The 24,293-nt window shown below is 34.4% G+C and overlaps 1 protein-coding gene across 2 annotated transcripts; it reads left to right on the top strand.

The window, feature by feature from the left end:
* Window positions 1-144: 144 nt before the first annotated feature.
* Window positions 145-7,433, top strand: LOC125650988 (signal recognition particle 14 kDa protein-like). 2 transcript variants are annotated; one of them, XM_048879580.2, is made up of 6 exons: window positions 177-261; window positions 358-430; window positions 4,687-4,793; window positions 4,991-5,023; window positions 6,625-6,705; window positions 6,763-7,433. In XM_048879580.2, exons 1-6 carry the CDS (start codon window positions 238-240, stop codon window positions 6,772-6,774), a joined length of 330 nt encoding a protein of 109 aa, XP_048735537.1. In that variant the 5' UTR covers window positions 177-237; the 3' UTR covers window positions 6,775-7,433. The 2 variants fall into 2 exon arrangements, with proteins under 2 accessions (XP_048735536.1, XP_048735537.1); XM_048879579.2 differs by having other exon boundaries at window positions 145-261; window positions 6,625-7,433.
* Window positions 7,434-24,293: the final 16,860 nt, after the last annotated feature.

Below are 24,293 nucleotides of genomic sequence, written 5' to 3' on the forward strand. Positions count from 1 at the left end.
TTTATGATTTTTAAAACATATTTTCTCTTAATGTTAAAGTTTTACATAAATTAAAATCAAATATATAAAAAATAAAATTTGATCTCTAAAAAGTCTAATTTTTCATTGAAGTATCAACATTTCCCTAGGTTTTTGTTTTTATTGTTTTAACGTCGGGTTCAAGAATCAAGCTATATTAGACCTTTTCTAACTTTTCACGGTAGAGATTGACAATCCATCCACGAGAGCAAGTCAGAGATGGTTCTCTTGGAAAACGATACGGTACGTAGATGGAAGTTCTGGAAAGTCGTTGTATTTTTGCCACTCATTTTTTTTTTCAGTTTCTTTAACTGAACTCTGGTTAAATTTTCTTTTCAGTTTTTGACGGAATTAACCAAGTTATTCCAGAAGGGTAAAATTTCAGGATCCCTATCGTTGACGATGAAGAGATGTACGTATATTCAATCATTTTTTTCTTCTTCAAAACATGTAATTGTATTTATAGACCTAATGTGGTGAATTATTTTGATATATGAAGAACATGAAACAATGTAATGACCCTTAGCTCTATTGCCAATTTTTTAGATGACCATATGTTCCAAGTGTATAAGCACTATTCTCTTTAGAGAAGTCGAGAGGCATAGCCTTCATCGACTTCTCTTCGCAAGCATTCATGTTTTAATTCTGGAAAACGTGTAAATGCCGGAATCGGTGACGGTTTACAGTCTATGCGAAAGTTTTTTGGACCTGTGTAATCAATAAACACACCAGACCGAACCAAATTTTGTCAGACCGAAAAACCTTAATGTAAAAAAATGAAACACGTGAAAATGCAAAACCAAGGAAATCTTATTTATTATACTAGTAATACTATACCAGGGATCCCTCCTGTATAATACTTTGATGGTCCATGCGGTTTTAATCAGTCATTTACTTATTTGGATTTGTGTGATATTTTTTACTTATAACAAACATTTAAATGACTCCGCGTCAAAATAGTAAAGCTCAAAACCGGACACTGAGACATCGGACATTCCGGTCCGGCGTAAAAAATGATGCATCGGACCTGAGGCACTGCATATCGGTCAGGTCCAACGGTCCATGTCTTTCGCATAGATTGGGTTTATGCTTCGACCGACGTTTTGACTCAGATGTGCCGGGATTTATGCAATAGACAAGTTGTTTTCAAACATTTAACAGCAATGCACAAAACCGTCACAGGGAAATCAAAACTTACTTGCTTTTAATCCATTTTCAACACGCCCCTGTCCCGGGTTTAAATCACAACTTTGATTACGTCAACTTGCTTTTCTCTTAACTGGTCCCCTATTGTGACAGCTCCGAAGACCAGTTAACGTAAACCCGGACAGGGGACATGTTGAAAATGGATTAAAAGCAAGTAAGTGTTGATTTCCTTGTAACAGTTTTGTGCATTACTGCTAAATGTTTGAAAACAACTTGCCTATTGCATAAATCCAGGCACATCTGAGTCGAAACGTCGGTCGAAGCATAAACCGTCACCGACTCCAGCATTTACACGTTTTCCAGAATCAAAATATGAATGCTTGCGAAGAGAAGTCGATGAAGGCTATGCCTCTCGACTTCTCTAAAGAGAGTATATAAGCACAGGTACAATTTAATCAATAAATAATTAAAATATGAATATAAAAATTCATATATATATAGAGATATAGTTTTTTTTATTTATTTATATCTATTTATTACTTAAAATCCAGATACCTGTGATATATGTTATGTTTCTTGCGTATTTAGCACAGGCACTTGTTTCTGTAAATAAGGCCAATTCAACTTCATTAGTAGATTATCATCTGGTGTCACAAAAAATATGGGGTGGGTGGGACGATTTTATTCTTTATTTCCCGAGAAAAAAAAATTATGACAAAAGGCATCACACAAAGTGTTAATCAAGTTAACATTCAAAGAATCCTTGGTAGAAGATATAAAACCAACATTCCATGACTTTAATCATTCACTCGTGTCACTGGGAAGCAAGTTTGTTTGAAATCATATTTTTTGCGAAAATAAAACAAAAATCGGGGCGGGCCCTTTTTTGAGGGGCGGGTGGGTATGATAATCTATTAATTAATTTTAATTGGCCTAACTTGCGACCTCTGTATACTAATAATAACACAGGCACTTGTTTCTGTAAATAACTTGCGACCTCTGTATACTAATAATAACACAGACACTTGCTTCTGTAAATAACTTACGACCTCTGTATACTAATAATAACACAGACACTTGTTTCTGTAAATAACTTGCGACCTCTGTATACTAATAATAACACAGGCACTTGTTTCTGTAAATAACTTACAACCTCTGTATACTAATAATAACACAGGCACTTGTTTCTGTAAATAACTTACGACCTCTGTATACTAATAATAACACAGACACTTGTTTCTGTAAATAACTTACGACCTCTGTATACTAATAATAACAAAGGCACTTGTTTCTGTAAATGAATTACGACCTCTGTATACTAATAATAACACAGACACTTGTTTCTGTAAATGAATTACGACCTCTGTATACTAATAATAACACAGACACTTGTTTCTGTAAATGAATTACGACCTCTGTATACTAATAATAACACAGACACTTGTTTCTGTAAATAACTTACGACCTCTGTATACTAATAATAACACAAGGTACCTAGCTTTGAATGGCACCCCCTGAGATCCAGATACCTGTGGTATGTATGTTACACCTCTTGCATATTTAGTTGGGATTTGATTTCCAAGTTAACCATTACTGGTTACAAAACCTGCAGTGGTCAGTTATACAGGTTATAATAAATAGCAATGAGCCCTATAGACTCTTATCAACAGGTGACAGTCACCTCATTGCCTAGCAAAACTAAATGATCTTGGTCAACCCATCCTCAAAGTTTGGACAGATGAAAACTATTTCCTTATTTTGGTAAAAAAAAATTCCCTTGTATATTGATCACTTAGGTCTCCCCATCTTCAAATTTTATTCAAACCATTTAAATGGAAGTAATTAATTTTTGTCAATGGCTGTCCTATTCTAATTATGAACACATTTTTCTTTTTCTGTATTTTAGATGCCATTGAATAAAATGAATTTATCATTCTATAATTTATATCAGTATAGTGGATGGACTAGTGAAATGCTTTGCAGACTAGTGAACATTGATAGTCATTAGTCCATACAGACTAGTGAACATTGATAGTCACTGGTTCATACAGACTAGTGAACATTGATAGTCACTAGTTCATACAGACTAGTGAACATTGATAGTCACTGGTCCATACAGACTAGTGAACATTGATAGTCACTAGTCCATACAGACTAGTGAACATTGATAGTCATTAGTCCATACAGACTAGTGAACATTGATAGTCATTAGTCCATACAGACTAGTGAACATTGATAGTCATTAGTCCATACAGACTAGTGAACATTGATAGTCATTAGTCCATACAGACTAGTGAACATTGATAGTCACTGGTTCATACAGACTAGTTAACATTGATAGTCACTAGTCCATACAGACTAGTGAACATTGATAGTCATTAGTCCATACAGACTGGTGAACATTGATAGTCATTAGTCCATACAGACTGGTGAACATTGATAGTCACTGGTTCATACAGACTAGTGAACATTGATAGTCACTGGTTCATACAGACTAGTGAACATTGATAGTCACTAGTCCATACAGACTAGTGAACATTGATAGTCATTAGTCCATACAGACTAGTGAACATTGATAGTCATTAGTCCATACAGACTGGTGAACATTGATAGTCATTAGTCCATACAGACTGGTGAACATTGATAGTCATTAGTCCATACAGACTGGTGAACATTGATAGTCATTAGTCCATACAGACTAGTGAACATTGATAGTCATTAGTCCATACAGACTAGTGCTTGAAACAGTTAATTTCAAACCCTGAAAAGTGGATATTGGATTCATGTGGGGAACAAACTGATATACAATCATGATATGTTTAGTCAAATAAATATGTAAGTTGTAGAGTGGTTTATAAGTTATTTATTGAAAACCTTGACCACCTGTATAGGGTGGTGAAACAGAAGGGGATAAAAATATTTAATATAAAGCTACAGGATGTACCGGATGCTTTTATATTGACTAATCTCGCGTCCTGAGAAACATACAAGACATTAATTACTGTTATTTATGCTTATGCTAGAGGTTAAGTACGCATTTTTTCCACATCCAGCAGTACGCGTTGGGGGGGGGGGGGGGGGGGGGGGGGATATGCGGTAAATAAATATAATATGATATCTAATTTTTATAACTATACACATGGGGGAAATTTACGCACTTACATTACCACATAATTTGTTTAAATTTCTCCTACGCATGAATAAACACTTTTACAGTACTCTAACAATGCCCAAGAAAGGGGCAAAATTTAAGTAAATAATTTATTATAGTACAAAAATTCTAGGACTGTTCATCTTCATGTATAAAGACATAAAAATATCAAGTTTTGAAATGTTCTTTTCAAGAATAAGACCAAAGTCTATCAGGCCCAGGCACAGGGGCTAAGCCCGTTTTGGGCCCGAACTCTGTGATACCATAAATATAGATCACAGAGTTCGGGCCCAAAATGGGTTTAGCCCCTGTGGGCCCAGGTTAGGGTTCTGTAGCAAACATTCATAAATGTTAATGACAATGATTTGTAGATGATGGAAAAACTAAGCCAGAGCCAAGGAAAGGAAGTCTTCCAGAGCCTCACGAATATAAATGTTTACTTAGGGCTACATTAGGAAACAAAAAGATAAGCACAGTGGTTAGTAAATGCATCAATTACGCTATCCAATTCATGTACATATCAAATTTTTAATTCACTTTACGGTTACCTTCAGAGTTATGCAACTCAACAAAGTCAAGGTGTAAAGATATAGTGTTGAAATGAGCAGGATCTCAAATTTGTTCCAGAAAAAAAAATTGAATTATTAAAAACTGAAATTTTTTTTTCTTCTTCAGATAAACCAAAAAGATGTCAACAAATTTCAAATGGTAAGTGTTTCTCTGTACATACACCCTTGGTTTACCAATCAAGACATCTTTAGGAGTGGTGAACATGATTTGTACAATCTGTGGTAGTATCGGTATATATTATCTCCATTTCATTATTTTCTACTTACTTGTCTACGTAAATTCCTATCTTCGTATTCGAGTTGTTTATTTCATGAAACAGGAAGAGAGTTATCTTTTATTTTCAAACGTATTTTATTACAAAACTTCTCATTGGTTACTTCTAGATTTATTATCAAATCACATTACAGGTAACTTTTACTTTCATTCTATTGTTAAGAATTGTATTTAAACCCGAGCACAACCGTGCTCAGGGCTTCTTTTGAGCCAAACCTTGCAACAAGGTAAATATCAGGAGTTGCCTCACCTTGTATTTTTGATTAGTGTTTCTTTATTTTTTTCCTATTTAGTTATATTTTTCTCTCATTCCACATTCATTCCCCGGGATTATCATTTTGGTATTTATCATACAATTGTTGAACTTTATTAAAGGTTTAAAACTTTATTCATTATTTTATTACTAGCCTCCCTCTAGGCGGACTCAAACTTACCTGGAAAAATCTAAAGGGTTGAATACTTTATATAACATGTGTCATCATTGAAAAAAATACAACGCGAAGTAAAAAGAACATATCAATAGTAGTGGCAGAATGCCCAACTACTACAAATCTATAAAGAGTACATTGAATATGCCCTTTCCAAGATATCAGCTCTTTTGTGATGGAGATACATTCAGTATTCTGTTGAACGCTTGGGTGGGTACATATTATAGACTGGTTATTTAAATAAGGATACAAGTTATGTAAGTGTAAATTTTGTTGATATCAGCTGCTGGTATACATTAAACTGACCATGTCAAGATTAATTTCTTTGAATTAAGCCAATTAATTTAATATGAAATTATTATTTATTTCCTCTTCTTAAACTTAATTCTACTTGAGTGGTAAATTAATCGAAGAAAGATGTTGATTATCGATTTATGTTTGAGCTATTCTATTATCAAATACTCATACACTTTCTGAATATGTGTGTGTTCCAGCAGTTCTGGTGGTTGCATGACATCTGATAATCATCCTTTAGGCAATATATGAATGCAGCGATAAACATTTGTACCCACCGCGTGAATGTCTCACTGTACATACAAGTTCTATAAAGGGAAATAACTATTGGGCAACTCGGAAATTGTGTATTTCAGTACAATATCATCCTCCACTTGTAGTAAGCTGTTGATATCCTCTTCCCCCCTCTCCACCCCCACCCCCACCCACCCATCTTTGTCACATGTAGGTATGTCAAACAGATGGTATGGCATCTAGTAAAAGATGTAGTTTTCTTACAGCTGCACATTTTAACTAAATCATGCATTTGATCAGCTGTAAAATGTTTGGTGCACAGCTTCGATCCAAGGTGTGGATCCAAGGGAGTGGAAACTGCCTCTATTGGGGACACTATTCCACAAACATATCTTGTTGAAACTTATGAATATGTTGTACATGTATATATTTCAGATTTACTATATTCTGTATCAAATGCATACACCTACAATATAGGCAATGGATATTGACTCTCTCTAAATTTTACAGGCCTATGCAAATGTTTTAAAAGGAAACATGGATGGATTAAAGAAAAAGGACAAGAAATCAGCAGCGAAATCGAAGTCCAAGGCTACACAATAATCATTCAAACGTGTCACTGACCTCACGAGTCATTGTTACATCAAGGCTACACAATGATCATTCAAACTTTTCCCTGACCTCATGAGTCACTGTTACATCACCCGTTTCATAATTCTAGAATTTGCTCATTTTATTATAGACATATTTGCAACTGATCGTGAGTTTTGTTGTCAATTTTTTGTATTCCCTTTGAATGTATAGAGATGACCAAGTCCTTTTAACAGTAGATTGCACAGATTTGTCTAATTTATTTAGAGATTTAAGATTTCCATCAGAAATGGTTTTATATTTGTGAAGTGTTGGTACACTGCTGGTTGTCTTTTCAGCAGTTATACAACTTAAAGGATGGTTATGCTTATTTGTTAATATAATCATGTTGGTGATCTGATTATCACAGAGAGATACAAAGTTATAGAAATTACAATGGTTTTTTTTAACACATTGTGAATGTAGAATTGTAAAGTAAAATGTTACATGCTTATGTACATGTATGCTGTGATTAGCAAAATCTATCACAATTTCAGGTTATGGACTGTTTTACACATTATGAATTAGCACTATGTGTGTTGCATCATACACTGTACATATGTACATGTTTTGGCTTTAATCATAGAGTAGCCTAAGACTCTAGAATATGATGTAATTCTGTTATATACTTATATAAGATAATATTTGACATACACATCTTACTGAAGAAATAAATATTTTTGAAAATACATGAGGGTATGAATTTCAATGCTTCAATCTGGCACACTTTTCATGAAGTATTAACACTCTTCATGAAGCATGCTGATGTGAAGGGCTAGTTGGTTATACAGTTCAGACTCTCTAACACAACAGCTGTGTAAGCTATTTCACTATATTTACATTACCAATGATTTTGCCTTTGATATCATTACAAGATGTGATGATGGTCATTATCTCGTGAATGTGATATCATTACAAGATGTGATGATGGTCATTATCTCGTGAATGTGATATCATTACAAGATGTGATGATGGTCATTATCTCGTGAATGTGATATCATTACAAGATGTGATGATGGTCATTATCTCGTGAATGTGATATCATTACAAGATGTGATGATGGTCATTATCTCGTGAATGTGATATCATTACAAGATGTGATGATGGTCATTATCTCGTGAATGTGATATCATTACAAGATGTGATGATAGTCATTATCTCATGAATGTGATATCATTACAAGATGTGATGATGGTCATTATTTGTCTCCAGGGCATGTTGGACTACACAGTTTCACTGTATGAAAGTTTCAGACTAGATATCTTTCTGTCTGTGAGTGTTGGACTAGACAGGTTTTTCTGTATATGAATATTCGACTAGACAAGATTCACTGTATATGATTGTCAGAATAGAAAGGTTTCACTGTATATGAAAGAGTCAAAATAGAAAGGTTTCATTGTACATCAACAGATTTTTCTAAGCAATTAATTCTGTATAGTGAGAAGTCATAACTGTACCATCATTTTAGGGGGAAACAGAACTGGCAGTCTGAATTCAGAATTGGATGTGGTGTTATTATTTTGTAAATATAAGTAAGCTTAACAAGAATAAAATATTAAAAAGCATTCTATGAAGTAGATTTTTAAAAGGACAAGAATCAAGCAGGCACCATGAAATAACTGGCTGTGTGTGATTTAAGTACTTTACTAGTTATTAGTCCTTACTAAATTATAGTACATAATACTCAATAGAAACTGTTTGTCATTGAATTATAGCATTCACCAGTAAGTTGTAGTCCATAAGTTAGGGGTCTGAATTAACCATCTCCAAGAAAAATCAATAATACAATTTCAAAGATTAAAGAATTAATGAAGAATTCTGTACCGTAAGATATATCAATTAAAATACAAATTTACAGTAACCAAATTTCATACAGCAGTATATGTTGTTTGTTTACCTCTGACTTGAATTCAAATATAAAAGTAAGCCTTTTTATTGTGCTGTCAAAATTGACTTAAGTCCAGTCCCCTGTAATGTTATATTCAAATAAATTCTGCAAGAGTGCATCTGACTACAAACTTTACAGTCTATTCATACTGAAGTAAACTTGATCTAGAGATATCTATTTCTATTAAGTGTACAATATGAGTAAACAGGTCATTAAGTTGCCTTTCTATTGAACTCTCCCAAACATTTTAAAAATAGAACGTCTTTTCCAGATTCTCAGAAACTAGGTCACGAGTCGATATCTCGTCCACATGAATTACAGATCAGTAAATGGCTGTCAATGAATGATAGTATTCACTGGTAACTTACAGTCACTAAATTATGTCTCCCCTCTTTCAGGGGGAGACATTGTTTTTGTACTTTCTGTCCGTCCGTCCGTCTGTCTCACAAAATCTTGTGAACTCTTCTTCTCCTATATGGCTTGTCGGATAGACTTGAAACATTGTACAATGCTTCATTGCCATTTGTATATGTGCATATCGTCAGGACAGGAGGATTCAGTTATTTTCCTGAAAGTTATAGTGAATCTAAGAGGGGTGGAGGATGTTAAATAGCTTGTGAACACTTCTCCTATATGGCTTATCCGATAGATTTGAAACTCTGTACAATGCTTCATTGCTATTTGTAGATGTGCATATTGGTGGGACAGGAGGATCCAATTGTTTTCTTAAAAGTTAGTGGGTCTAAGAGGGGTGGAGGGTGTAAAATAGCTTGTGAACACTTCTCCTATGTGGCTTATTGGATAGAATTTGAACTTTGTACAATGCTTCATTGCCATTTGTAGATGTGCATATTGTCAGGACAGGAGGATCCAATTATTTTCCTGAAAGTTATAGTGGATCTAAGAGGGGTGGGTGATGTAAAATAGCTTGTGAACACTTCTCTTATATGGCTTATCCGATAGATTTGAAATTATTTACAATACTCCAATGCCATTTGCAGATGTGCATATTGTAGGGACAGGGGATCTAATTGTTATCCTTAAAGTTATAGTGGATCTGAGGGGTGGAGGGTGTAAAATAGTTTGTCAACACTTCTCCTATGTGGCTTATCGGAGTTCATAGTGGCTATGTTCATGCTTTCTTCTCCATACCATGCAGTACATTAAGAGGAGGAGGTTTTATTTGGAGCACTTCCAATTTGGGGGGCTGGGAAGACATTTGTTTATTATAAAAACAATCCCTAGTTATAATAATCACCGGTAACTGACAGTCAATAAATTATGATATTCACCGGTAATTGACAGTCACTAATTTATAATAAACACCAGACATTTAACATAAGGAGGTGCAGGATCCGGTACACCGGCGCCACATCAAACACCAGATATTTAACATCGGGAGGTGCAGAATCCGGTACACCAGCGCCACATCAAATACCAGATGTTTAACATAGCGAGGTCCAGGATCCGGTACACCGGCACCACGTCAAACACCAGATGTTAACATAGGGAGGTTCAGGATCCGGTACACCGGCGCCACGTCAAACACCAGATGTTTAAGGAAGTATGCTACACCAGAGAAATTTGATATGGATGAAAAGTGGAGGATGTGCACAACAATATTTTGAAATTGAAAACTTTCAAATTTTAAATTACAGTATTTTGTCCACAAAATGCAGTTTTTGAATTTAAAAAAAAAACCTGTTGGACTTGAACCCGCTAACTACAGTTCAGCAGTCGACGTGCTAACCTACTGAGCTACTCAGCTAGCCAATAATTTTTTAAATGAATAAACAAATATTGCTGATATTCATATTCTCATCTATGTTTTAAAATGAAGTCAGCCATTATAACGATGCAGAGTACATCCTTAACATAGGGAGGGACTGTACCTTAGCCAAGCATCCGGCAATAAAAGGGAAAATGACAGATCTCTCGGATATGCCCATAAACACAGGCCCCCATGTCGCGGTAGGCATTGGCGCGATACAGAACCCTCACTGCTATGGCCATAAGCATCATATGTTGGTAAAAAAAAAATTGTGGCACATCACCTAAAACTCGTCCCTATACATGGATGAAAACTTCTAGAATATGTCGTAAAATAACATCCAAGTACATTTGATTCAAACATGGTATTATAGATACAATGTGGTACAGGTGTGGAGGTTGCAATGTAGGTCTAAACCACCTGGACAGAAGGAAATAAATACACAATCCCAGACAGTTCACTGAAAAGTACTAACACTTAAGGATTATACAGTGTTAACATATACAGGGTGTACATCAGGTGTAATCATATTACCGATACAGAGAGTTTTACTAGACGAGGATTTTCTCTGAATAGAAACTCTTAATAATCCGTGCACAATCAGTGGTAATGGTTGTATAATTGGTTTAATTATTTGTGGGCAAGAGTGATATCCTCTGTATAGTACTAACCAGTAACTGACCCTCAATATAGTGTAGTATATATACGGGACAGAGTCCCACTGAATTCCAACCCATGTTTGTATTGGCTCTCATTTTTCAGTGTAATTCCAAAATAACGAGCAAGAAACACAGTTTATAATTTATTAAATGAAAAGATGCATTTATAAGTTTATAATAGATACAATTTCTAGCCCCCGTAAATGAACATAATTCCTAGAAGTAGTGTTTTTAACAGAAATGAATGAAGAAAAAGTAATACCTTGAAATGGCCAGGAAGGGAATGCTCGGTCTGTGGACCAAATGGCCGAATTTATAAGGCTCAGAACAACAGAATTTAAATTACAATAGAAGTATCTTCTTTGTATTGGCTCTCATTTTTCAGTGTAATTCCAAAATAACAAGCAAGAAACACAGTTTATACTCATCCGATAAAATAAGAATGACTTGGGTAAACAAAAAACAACCTGGAAAAATGTTCAGTTTCGTAAAATAGTACTCACTAGTAACTAACACTTAAAATAGTACTCATCAGTAACTAACACTTAAAATAGTACTCACCAGTAACTAACACTCAATATAGTACTCACCAGTCACTAACACTCAATATAGTACTCACCAGTAACTAACACTCAATATAGTACTCATCAGTAACTAACACTCAATATAGTATTCACCAGTAACTAACACTCAATATAGTACTCATCAGTAACTAACACTCAATATAGTACTCACCAGTCACTAACACTCAATATAGTACTCACCAGTGACTAACACTCAATATAGTACTCACCAGTAACTAACACTCATTATAGTACTCACCAGTAACTAACACTCAATATAGTATTCACCAGTAACTAACACTCAATATAGTACTCATCAGTAACTAACACTCAATATAGTATTCACCAGTAACTAACACTCAATATAGTACTCACCAGTCACTAACACTCAATATAGTACTCACCAGTAACTAACACTCAATATAGTACTCATCAGTAACTAACACTCAATATAGTACTCATCAGTAACTAACACTCGATATAGTACTCACTAGTAACTAACACTCAATATAGTACTCACCAGTCACTAACACTCAATATAGTACTCACCAGTCACTAACACTCAATATAGTACTCATCAGTAACTAACACTCAATATAGTACTCATCAGTAACTAACACTCAATATAGTACTCACCAGTCCTCAATATAGTACTCACCAGGAACTAACACTCAATATAGTACTCACCAGTAACTAACACTCAATATAGTACTCACCAGTCACTAACACTCAATATAGTACTCATCAGTAACTAACACTCAATATAGTACTCATCAGTAACTAACACTCAATATAGTACTCACCAGTCACTAACACTCAATATAGTACTCACCAGTAACTAACACTCAATATAGTACTCATCAGTCACTAACACTCAATATAGTACTCATCAGTCACTAACACTCAATATAGTACTCATCAGTAACTAACACTCAATATAGTACTCATCAGTAACTAACACTCAATATAGTACTCATCAGTAACTAACACTCAATATAGTACTCATCAGTCACTAACACTCAATATAGTACTCATCAGTAACTAACACTCAATATAGTACTCATCAGTCACTAACACTCAATATAGTACTCACCAGGAACTGACACTCAATATAGTACTCACCAGTAACTGACACTCAATATAGTACTCACCAGTAACTAACACTCAATATAGTATTCAACAGTAACTAACACTCAATATAGTACTCACCAGTAACTAGTCCTCAATATAGTACTCATCAGTCACTAACACTCAATATAGTACTCATCAGTAACTAACACTCAATATAGTACTCATCAGTAACTAACACTCAATATAGTACTCACCAGTCCTCAATATAGTACTCACCAGGAACTAACACTCAATATAGTACTCACCAGTAACTAACACTCAATATAGTACTCACCAGTAACTAGTCCTCAATATAGTACTCACCTGTAACTGATCCTCAATATAGTACTCACTGTATTCAAATCTATTAACACCAAGATAAATACTTGAAATATTTATTTTTCAAAATAGATTTAGAATACTCCTACCATCTCACCTTTTCCGTCACCAAAAATCAATGTACATGGGCCGTTTTGGAAACTGCCATGGCGTCATTGTGACCTAATTCGTAGCTAAAATATAGGAAAACGATTGGCTGTATGTTTCTGAACTGTAGTAGAATAGAAATAAAGTTCTTGTTTTCATGTATTTTGCAGGATAATCTCCTCGGTCTCGGCTTTTATATTTCAAAACAATATTTCTCGACCTCGGAATCTTCGATTCCGGAGGCAAAAAAACCCCTATGTACTTTAAGCATCATCTCGGAGTCCTTGATATTGTTATGATAAATTCAACATTGATTTTAGTAAACGATAAATGCGGAGAAAGTTTTTCTATATTATCACGTTGTAGAACATGCCTGTAGGAATGCGAGAGCGCTATTTAAACATCGTGATTCCTTGTATGGTATTTCTTGTTTGTTTTTGATAAATATCATTTTTTTTAAAGAAGATTTTTGCTTTATATATACGACTCCAATTTTAGTATTCATAATCCATAATACAAATTTACAGTACAATGTACTAAATATTCTATAGAGTTATACAAGTGAGGACTTGTCATCAAAAGTATGTGCAAAAGAAATATGAATAAACATTCAATTTAGATTTTTCAAATCACAGCTGCCAACTGTAATTGATGTTTGTTGGAGGATCCTGGTTCTATTCACACAGCCTTAGATTCTCAGTCTGTGTGTCCTCTCGTAGCTTATATTTACTGCAGTTTTAATTTCAAAGTTAATTTTATACTAACAATGAAAATCTACAAAAACTACAGTAAAAATAAAGCTGTGCTTTTATAGTAAATAAAAGTAAAAAGCCATTGTACCTTTTTAAAATTGTCATTCATGAACAAAATATACAGATCAGACCCTGAAACAATTTTATCATTCGTGCAAAATGAATCTGTGATTTGTACTATTTTTTCTATTTCTGTTCATCCGTGACTTGTCCGTGTTTTGTAAATGGCGAACCGGGAGACTCGCTTTTGATTTTCCATCCCTGCGCCGAATCAAATCCAAGACATTTAAAGCTGGTGATGTAATTTTTAAAAAAAAATCTCTAATGAGACATAAATCATCTCACAAACAAACCGATGAACTCGAAAGCGGGCTACTACTCCGACGAAGTGTTCCATGCCGTTTCATGCAAATCGTTTAGTGTTTCGTACTATCTTCTGCAGCGTGTCACTTCCCTTGATCGAGCATACAGGTTCACTGACTGTATCTGAATAAGAGGTAGTGTGGAGGACCACGCTAAACCATTCTTTCAATGTGAAGTAGATTGGTCATCGAGACCTGTTTCATTGCTATATCTATCAGAAGCCTCACCCAAAAATGTTCACATTCGATCGCGCTAAGTGTAATGATAGTACATATAATTAGATGTGTGCAGATCGCAATGCATTACGTTAGGAACAAATTTAATTTCTTTTATACTTCAGATTATAATTCAAAACATTCCATCTTCTTACTAAACCACCAGCATTTAAATGAGAAACCAAGAATGACCACCATTGTTCTAACTTATCGGACAGTTACTTAAAGCTGACATGAATTAATAAGTACGTACACCTTTCTCATCTTATCCGCCATATTTCTCTCAGGTAGCCTAATTTACTCTGCCCGTATATACCCCAAATGTGATTGTCACACCTGAGTGATTTTTCTAGGTGGACTCGACCAGTGCACATCTCCGATAGTAATACTTATATAGGGAATGAGAAACAAATAAAATCACATTTTAAAACATTATGGTTTGCTCAAAATTACAAAATATTTATTGTATACCAATGCAACATTCTGAAAGTTTAGATAATTTAGACAAAAATACAAAAAAGGAAGTTTTTCTTGCATACTTGCAAGTGCATGCAAGTATTTCCAGTTTCTTATGAAATAAATGCGGAGAAATCATTTGCCAATTACATACTGATAGAATGGAATAAGCAAAGAGCATAAAATCTATTATTTATATCAATTCTTGCAAAATACAGGTGCATGCCATATGCATAATATGTAATGCACATGGCATATTCGCCAAAAAAAAAAAAAAAGTATCAAATACGGACGTCTACTCAACAGGTATCGGAGATGTGCACTTACCGAAAATATTAGATTCTCATTATTCTGATAAATCCACGAAACAAAATGATAAACTCCATTTGTATCTCGTTAGAACTTTACAACACGTTGTCATTCCATTATACAGACTGCGACACACTTCACTCGTGCCAAAAAGGGTGTCTTCAATCAGAGGAGATGTCAGAGTCGAAAATTTTTCCTGTATTGAATGGTTGTCTGGTCGAGGTTTTGCAGTTCATAGAAATCGGAAATCTAACCATACACACTGAACATCTGGTTGGATATATTGCGTGCACAATTCAAAATTTATCGATGATCATATACAAACTTGGATATACAAATAAGGGAATTATTACATTTGCAATCCATAATAGACAGTTGATTACACAAAGACACATATAAAAGGAAATATATAAACGAAAATATAGTTTTATTGTCTCTTTGGGAACCGTATAATTATTTACGGTCTCTGTATGTCCATATTCATTGATTGAACAGGTGAGAGAGAGAGAGAGAGAGAGAGAGAGAGAGAGAGAGAGAGAGAGTCCTACTTCGATGTACAATATATCATTTAACAGAAGGAAAGAAAATTGATCACTGATATAAATGTAAGCTTACAAGCATTAAAAATTTCCAGCTATTTGATTAAGGAGGTGTGTTACACCAGAGAAATTTGACGTAGATGAAAAATGGAGGATATGTACAACAATATTTTGAAGTTGAAAATTTTCAAATTTACTTTATTTTGTCAAAAAATACAGTTTTAGTGGAAGGTAATCTGAAAAAAAATTAAAACCCCTGCTGGACTCGAATCTCCGACCTACAAGTCAGCAGTCGGTATTCTAACCTACTGAGCTACTCAGCTAGGTATTTAAATCGAAAAGGAAAAGCCAAATATTGCTGATATCGATTTTTTCATCCATGTTTTTAAAGGAAGTCAGCCATTATGACGATGTAGAGTATTACCTTAAAAATTTGTGATTGACAATATATTGGAAACGTACAGGAGTTGATGATTATAATTGAGTTAATTACAAATTTTAAAAAAAAATATTAGTTTGAACTGTGCATGTAGAAAATACTGACTTTGTATGTTAGAATAACGGAAAAAGTAAATTGTCAAAAAAGTGGGGAGAGCAGACCAGCCTCCCTGCCCACCCCAAACCCTGTATACGTGTCTGAAACAACATATATCAATTCGTGTTGAAAGAAGGGTGCATATCTGCATTTCATTAAATTCCAAAGGAGCTCGAATTTATGTGTTCCCCATTAATTATTTTGTATGCATGATTCGTTCCCGAATTTAGAATCATGCTTTCAGTCAGAGCAGAAATGAATTCATTCGAAGTACATCTAGTTTGAATGCAAATGTGGAGTTCCTTATTTTAATTTCATCAGACTCATTAGAACCCCCTCCCCCAAACTATGCAGCTTTGTTTCGGTATATAGATCCGGATATAAATTATATGTTTTTTCGTGATCATATAGATACTGATATTAATAATGAAAAAGGATAAGGTTTATACTCTTGCCTTTTGCATATCCTACTAATGCATTACAGTATATTGACACTGTATCATATCAAATAAAACCTCGACACGAATTTTACTGATTTATGAATACTAACATCTTATCGAATACATTTGAATTTGAAATTTCGACGTACAGCGGTATGTCTATTTTCAGTATATATCCATTGCGCCAGATCTACGAAATGAAAATATATATGAATAAATTACACTCAAGCCTGAAAGTAATCCTTATGGAATGTTACAGAAACTTAATTAAAACACACATATGATATCGTCCTGTAATGCATGAATGCGATTTTTCTGAATACATGTATTTATGTACATGTATTCGTGAATGAAGTTCCTACGTTTAAAAATATCTTGGTCTTTATGTATTTTGTTTTGTGATTTTGGTTTACCATTCCTTACACTGTGTAAATGAAGGAAAACTTGGTAAAGGATGCAATTCTACACCATACAATTAGTATATATGCATGTGTTGCAAAGCAAAATGTACATGTAATAACCAGACATATATTCATAGGGGCGGGGGGAACAACAGAAAGAAAAAATGGAAAATTGGATTCTTCAAAATTTATTGCCATTCAAAATAATAATTAAAAAAGATGAACGAAAACAGCAATAAAATAAAACAAAAAACCCAAACAGACCAAGATGTTTTGTCCGATGTTCAAAGTCCTAATGTGGGGGTGAAGGGTTAAAGAGTCTTACTTTGACTGCCTCAACAATTTCCCCCTACACTTCATTTCCTTCAATCGTTGGGGGTGGGATGGGGTGGTTAGAGTTCTCTACTATGAGTGCCTCATAATATCTTAATTTTCTTAATTGGTGTTGGTGTGTGTCTTCTACTATTATATCAGAATATATATAATAAAGCGTTGTACTGATGCACGTCACATATACTCGTCCATGTTCATGAAAATCTATAAATCACGAATGGTGAAAAAAATTGTGTTAAAGCAGCTTTTTTGAAGTTGGTCATTGTATTATATTGGCATATGCTGGTAAATTGTCGTTTACAGATTGGAAAACTAAATTATCTAAAGGAAAGTCGCTGATCGGGTCCACAGCGCATTCATGTGATGAAGACAAAAAAATATAGATATCTTTTAATATAGATTAATTAGAAAAATTTTGTTGTAAGCTTTGAGCTTGAGGAAAGGTCGCCAAGTGCATCTTCTGAAGTCACAATTAGATCTATCTAATTGTTCAAGAAAGCGAACGTGTTAGCATAGCAACTTACAATGCCGTCCCTAATTCTAGTGCGGGCGATATTAAATGATAATGGTGATTTACAACGGATTGATAAGGTTTCCTGATCTTTAAAAGAAACTGGTGAAAGTTCGGTGAGAATCATGAATAGAGTCCCGGAGACAAGAGTTTAAAAAGTTGAACAGATTGTTTTTGCATGTTGATAAACGTGTTATCTTAAATGTGTGAACACATCACAGATGTATTGTCAATAGAAAACATTGAATCAGTAGTGTGCAAATTGAAAATGATGGATAACCATAACTGTGTGTAATCGAATCGAATCTCCTGGCAGTGAGAGGATTAATTAGTTAATGCTGATGCATTAAAAAATAGATATCATTTTTAAACGTACATGGGGATATGAATTGCGCACGCTTCATAACGGGTATGTAGGAGTGATGCGTTGCAGTTCCCATCTTCACATGTACTCTCATTGGAAATGTTAATATGCAGAAATTTTTACATCTCCAATGTTTTGGTTTAATTGTAATGATAGCCATTTCCTCATGAATGCGATGCAGAAGTGAACAGTGCGTGTATGAATATTGATATATACATTACGTCGTATTTAACGGCTGGGAATTCATACAGAAATGAAAATAGAGTGTAAATATGATTCTAAAAATACATTAGAGCATGATCTGCAATACTTCACGCCGGCGTACTTTTCATCAAGTGCAACTGTGTATACTATTCCGAGTCTTCGGTGCGATTTAAATAAAATTAAATGATTTGCTTTTCAAGGTTAAAATTTCAAATAATTCGAACAAAAAAAAAGTAGAGAGGGATAAAAAAAAAAAAAGAAAAGAAAAAACGCTCAAAATTTCGCCATCTTATCTCTCGGTCGGGGAAAATCGCCTTAAACTTTGCCATCTTATTTCCAGGTTCGAGTACGGTCACTTTGTGTAAAATTAACATTGCGTGTTCAGTTTACATGTATAAATATAAATAAAACTATGCACAGAGACGAAAATGGTCGCTCTTAAAATGGAATAGAACTCTCCGGCTTATCGCCCTTTGCTGATGACGTCAATTATACCCAATCTTGCATATATTAACGATCGTAGTACATTGTCGCAGTGTGCTGCATTCAGTTGTAATATGCGACCATGTACTCCTTCCTAAGGGATCCGTTTGATTAAATTTATACATGAATGCAGATTCTTCAGCGAGATGGTGTTGATCAAATGCGCCCCTGTTGTGTTCAAATAATATCACCAATGACCAATTCCTGGGTGACAGAAAAATGAAATTATTTGAATACAGGAAGGTTGATTCAAATTCTGATGTCGTCCCCAACTTATCTACACCCCCCCCCCCTCACCAGAAACACATGAAGACGGGTAAAAAACTGAGGAACTCTACAACCTTCTTGAAGCGACAAGCATTGTTATTAAAAGTGCGTGTTAATTTATTTTTTCGGTAAACTCGTGTATGTGATGAATTATAAACTATATGTACAATTTTGGCTCATGTAACATGCTCATATAAGTATTTCTTATGGACTTACATGAGCCAAATGCTGAGCTTTTCTGATCGACATTTGTCCGGCGTCTGTTGTCGTCATTGTCTTTTCACATTTGTATCTTCATCTCCAGAAGCACAGAACCAATTCCAATGAAACTTGGTACAAATCATAAATAATATCAAATTGCAAAGGTTCCCAATGCTAAGTTATTGGATTTTTTTTCAATTCAAATAATTAACCCCTGGGTTAGGATGGGTCAAATTCAATACACTGATTGGGTATGGAAATGACAAATTTTTAAAAGCCAACAGTTAAGAAAAACTGCTAATTCATAGATATGTATAAATTAATTGTGAATATTAGGGAAATCATTGTATAATAGACATGCAGTATGATAAATACTAGCATAGGCGTTATTGTCCTTGACAACATTTTTTCTTATCATAAATAGCTGATTATCTATAAAAAAAAAAAAAAAAATTGCAGTATCAATAGTTTACCAAATTTTTTATTTTATGCAGTGAATGAAATTCCTCTGAAAGATATTTGTCTATCATGCGCAAAGTTTAATTCAATAAAGATTTTTGCAAAAACCTATGACATCACATGAGGATCGATCAACCTTAAGGTTCTTCTGCAGAACAGCAGAGTCATGTTAGTTATTGGTATAGAGGTGTTGCAATGTTTTATATTTCTCTTTAATATACAAACTACAATGTAAATAACAGATATAGAATATGAAAAGTTACTGCCATTCTTCTGCCCCGTAGTGTTGGCACATGTATAACGGGATTCAAATCATGCACAATTTACGTAATGTATATCGGTTGCATCTTGTATCTTAAAAGTGTTTTTTCTTTTGATATATATATATATAGAGAGAGAGAAAATTATAGTGTTATATTCATACATTCACAATGTTTTTTGCCTTCTACATCTTTACCGATTGAAATGAACTATATGTGTTTGAATCTTAATGAAAATGGTACGATAATTTTGAATTCCAACAAAAATGAAAATAAAATGCAATTTGAATAATGTATACTTAAGAATTAAATTTCATTTTGTCAACTTTGTCAACTTTTAAAAATCTTAAATGAGATATATTTTTAATGTTTAACACCAAAAAAAAAAAAAACCAAACCAAAAACCAAAAAAACCTTTTTTCTTCTTCATAAAACGTTAACCAGTCCCTTTAGTGTCAAGAAAATGATATCCATTGATTTATTTCTGTACGAACAGCGTAATCAGTAAACAAGGAATAAATGTTTTTATTTCTGCAGCCACCGCAGACTTCCTGATACTTAAACTCTTACGGAATCATCCACCCCCGTGAGGTAGATAGCAAATCAGAAATGATGGGCGGGAAAATCGATTTCAGGGAGATATGTATATATAACTGGCCTTCAAATGGACTGCCAAGATTTTTATCTAGCATTCCCAAAGGTAAGTAACTCTTCTAAGAGCGGTATATTTTCTCTCTATTCTTTATCTTTTATAACATTTATAGTTTTATGTCGAGTTGATAAGCTAGTGTTTTTATTAAGAAATATTATACTGTACATTAAAAAGGTGTAAGTTTATCACAGACAAAAAGTTTGTAGATGTGTGAATTTTTGTATGTATTCAAGAAAAGATTAAGGAGGAAGGCATTTACATGTATTCTAAATTCCGCTATATGGAATGTGATGAAAAATCACGGCAGATGTCAAGAGCAATATTTTCAAATTCTTAAATATTTTCTAATCTCAATCTTGGGTTGAATGTGTTACAGACAGGTAATCGGATGACCACCAGTTTAAATCAATCAGCGATAACGTTACCACACCTTGTACTGAGAGCCAAACTAGCGCATTTAAATAAATATAACACCCTCTAATAAATTATGTTTCAATTAATAAAACCTGAGATACCTGGAATCGAATTAGAGAGATTAATCATGAAATTTATTGCAAAACTCGTACAAAAATGCGTAACGTTGGATAGATATATGTAACTGATGTGTTTCATACCAATTGTTAGGCCGTTCTAACTCCGTTGACCTGATCAGGATATAGGGGAACCGGTCAACAGGGGATGCTTACTCCTCCTAGGCACATGATCCCATCTTCGGTGTGTTCAGGGGTCCGTGTTAGCTGCAATAATGTAGCCCTATCCAATTTTTTTTATATTCTGACGTTTTCGGGATAGGGCTACAATTCCATAGGATCTCCATAATGGTGCAAAATAATTTCATGAATAAACGATAATAAACTCTGTGTATTAGTCCCAAATGTTGTTTACACCAAAAGGAGTACCAACTTTGTGCTCGGGCATGTCTAATAAAGGTGTTTTTCATTAAATATAATGTACAGCATGCAAAATTCTTCGTCTGCTCCGCCATGCTTGTTATCGCGAGATCTCGTAGGTGGATCTAATGAAAAGCCTAAACATTGACAATCAGCGCGAAAATGTAGTTACTCGAGCCACTTCGACAAAGAAAGGAAAATCATATTGTTGCAGAAAGAATTTACACTCTGCTGTTCGGTTTTTAACTTGATATTAAATTCAAACCTTTTTCAATACCGACAAAATAGCTTTCGCCTCCATACTTGTCCATTGATGTAAATACTACCTTATATGGCATATGTAAATGACTTGACAATCGGAAGTTGAAACTTCAGTACATCAAACAAGGCGCACAAATATGAATCGAGAAATTGGAATTTATCGAAATTGTTGAAAACGGTAGAATAGAGCCTCACAAATCTAAAGTTGCAGGTTGTAAATTCATATATTGACTAAGAAACATAGAATATCATTTTATTTACGTAAAGAAAGTCAGGAAATGTTTAGAATGAGCGCAAATGTTGCGGGAGTGAATCACTCCCGCATTTGCACCATTACGGAGATCCTAAGGAGTTGTAGCCCTCTCCTTAAAAAAAAAAAAAAAAAAAAAAAAAAAATCAGAGAGGGCTGCATTATTGCAGCTTGGGTCCGTGTCTGCCCTTCTCTTAATTTTGTATTCCTTATAGAAGTTATGAGATTGATCACTGTTCGTTGTCTTCACTTTTATTCAAATCAACGTGCTTGTAAGTCAACAAGATACAACAGCCACGGAACAGCCTCGGAATAGCCAGACCTGCTTTCTGAACGTAGCTGGTTATTTTCATTGTGGTGTGAATACGATTGATATTTTGGCGTTTTGATACATGCTGATGTTGTCCCATTGAATGCAAATATTCGAAATTGAGAGAGCTTCATTCAAGGGACTTAAAGATCGCTCAAACTCGAATTAAATATTGACGGTATTGTTAATTCAACTGATGATATTTCTAGTTATAAAGGGGTATTACTAATTTAATTGAAAATACTTCTAGTTATTCAGAGATATATCTCCAATCCTCCAGAGCTCAACCACGGTAGCGTATACTATAACCTGGGATGGCGTGTACATATTATTGCCCTGGTGTCTAGAATGATATGATGCATATTATTACCCCGATGTCTGGGGAAGGAGTCAGTTAATAATGGTTAAAATAAATCTAATGGAGATCAGAAGAATAAAGAACCCGATATCCACTTTCATAACGCAGTGTATGTTACAAAGTGATGTTTGCAATTACATCGTCTATCTCTCTTAGGTTATTGTATTGCAATAGAAAAATGCGATAATATCATTTAGCAGCTATTAATTTAAAATATATTGTCAATGCATGTTCCTGGTGAAAAGTCTTCAATTCTACAACACATGTAGTAATAACCAAAACCAATTTCGGATAACTGAATTGTATCCGTATTATCAGTCATGAATATAGTCATTGCAGGGGATAATTTTAAGAAACCAATTACATGGATTTTTTGGGGTTTTTTGAAAAGGGATATGTAATTTAAACTAAGTAACCCGTGACGTTAAGGCCCCATTCATATTACCTGTAGTTCCTCCATCTTATATCGAGTTCTGCAGTCAACGAGGTACAGTGACAACGACCTTGACATCTCGCGGATCGCAAACCCTTGGCTATCGAAGATGTTATAGTTTTTCTTTCATGACATTATTTTTACATTCCATTGTGTCCACCCCCCACCCCCCACACACACACCCTTAAAGGTCATAGGAGACGATTTTCCAAAAAAAATTGTTTTGCACGAAAATGTGTTCTTCTTTAATTACCTAACATATGTAAAGAAGTCATTCTGAAAAAATCGTAAGGTAACAGGCGCTACTGACCGTCAAATGTTGCTGAGGTGTGAAGTATCAAAATGGTAAGATGACTTATCTCCCTTGCTTGATGATGTCAAAAGAGACCAGCCTGACAGCAAATGTGTATTTGATTATACTAACAACTGCGGTTTCAGCCGTCAAAATGTTCAATGTGCTTACATTCAACTGTAATGTAGCAAATCAGGTAATTTCTATATACTTTTGTCTAAATGATTCAACGTTCAGAAAGACTTGAGTGTGGTCTACACTGAGAACACAGAACTCAAAGTTGTTTGACAATAATTTTACGCGATTACGGGGTTGATGAGGATCAGTTTCGTTATCGTAACTACAAGAACGACGAAGACGAGAAAATCCTGCAAAACGTTGACTGTATAATGACGGTAGTACAGCTATTCATAATTTAGTATAAACATGATCTAATTTGTTTAGAAATGAAATTTGACTATGAAATAGTCATATGAAGCTCTCCTGATCAGAATCTTTTTCTCTGAATATATAAGTAAATAAATTGAAGATGAATATGTCTATGTTGAAAGTTGTATTACCAGACACCCCCCCCCCTCTTTTCTGTTTGAAAAA

This window comes from Ostrea edulis, chromosome 5, assembly GCF_947568905.1.
Source record: "Ostrea edulis chromosome 5, xbOstEdul1.1, whole genome shotgun sequence".
Taxonomy (NCBI): domain Eukaryota; kingdom Metazoa; phylum Mollusca; class Bivalvia; order Ostreida; family Ostreidae; genus Ostrea; species Ostrea edulis.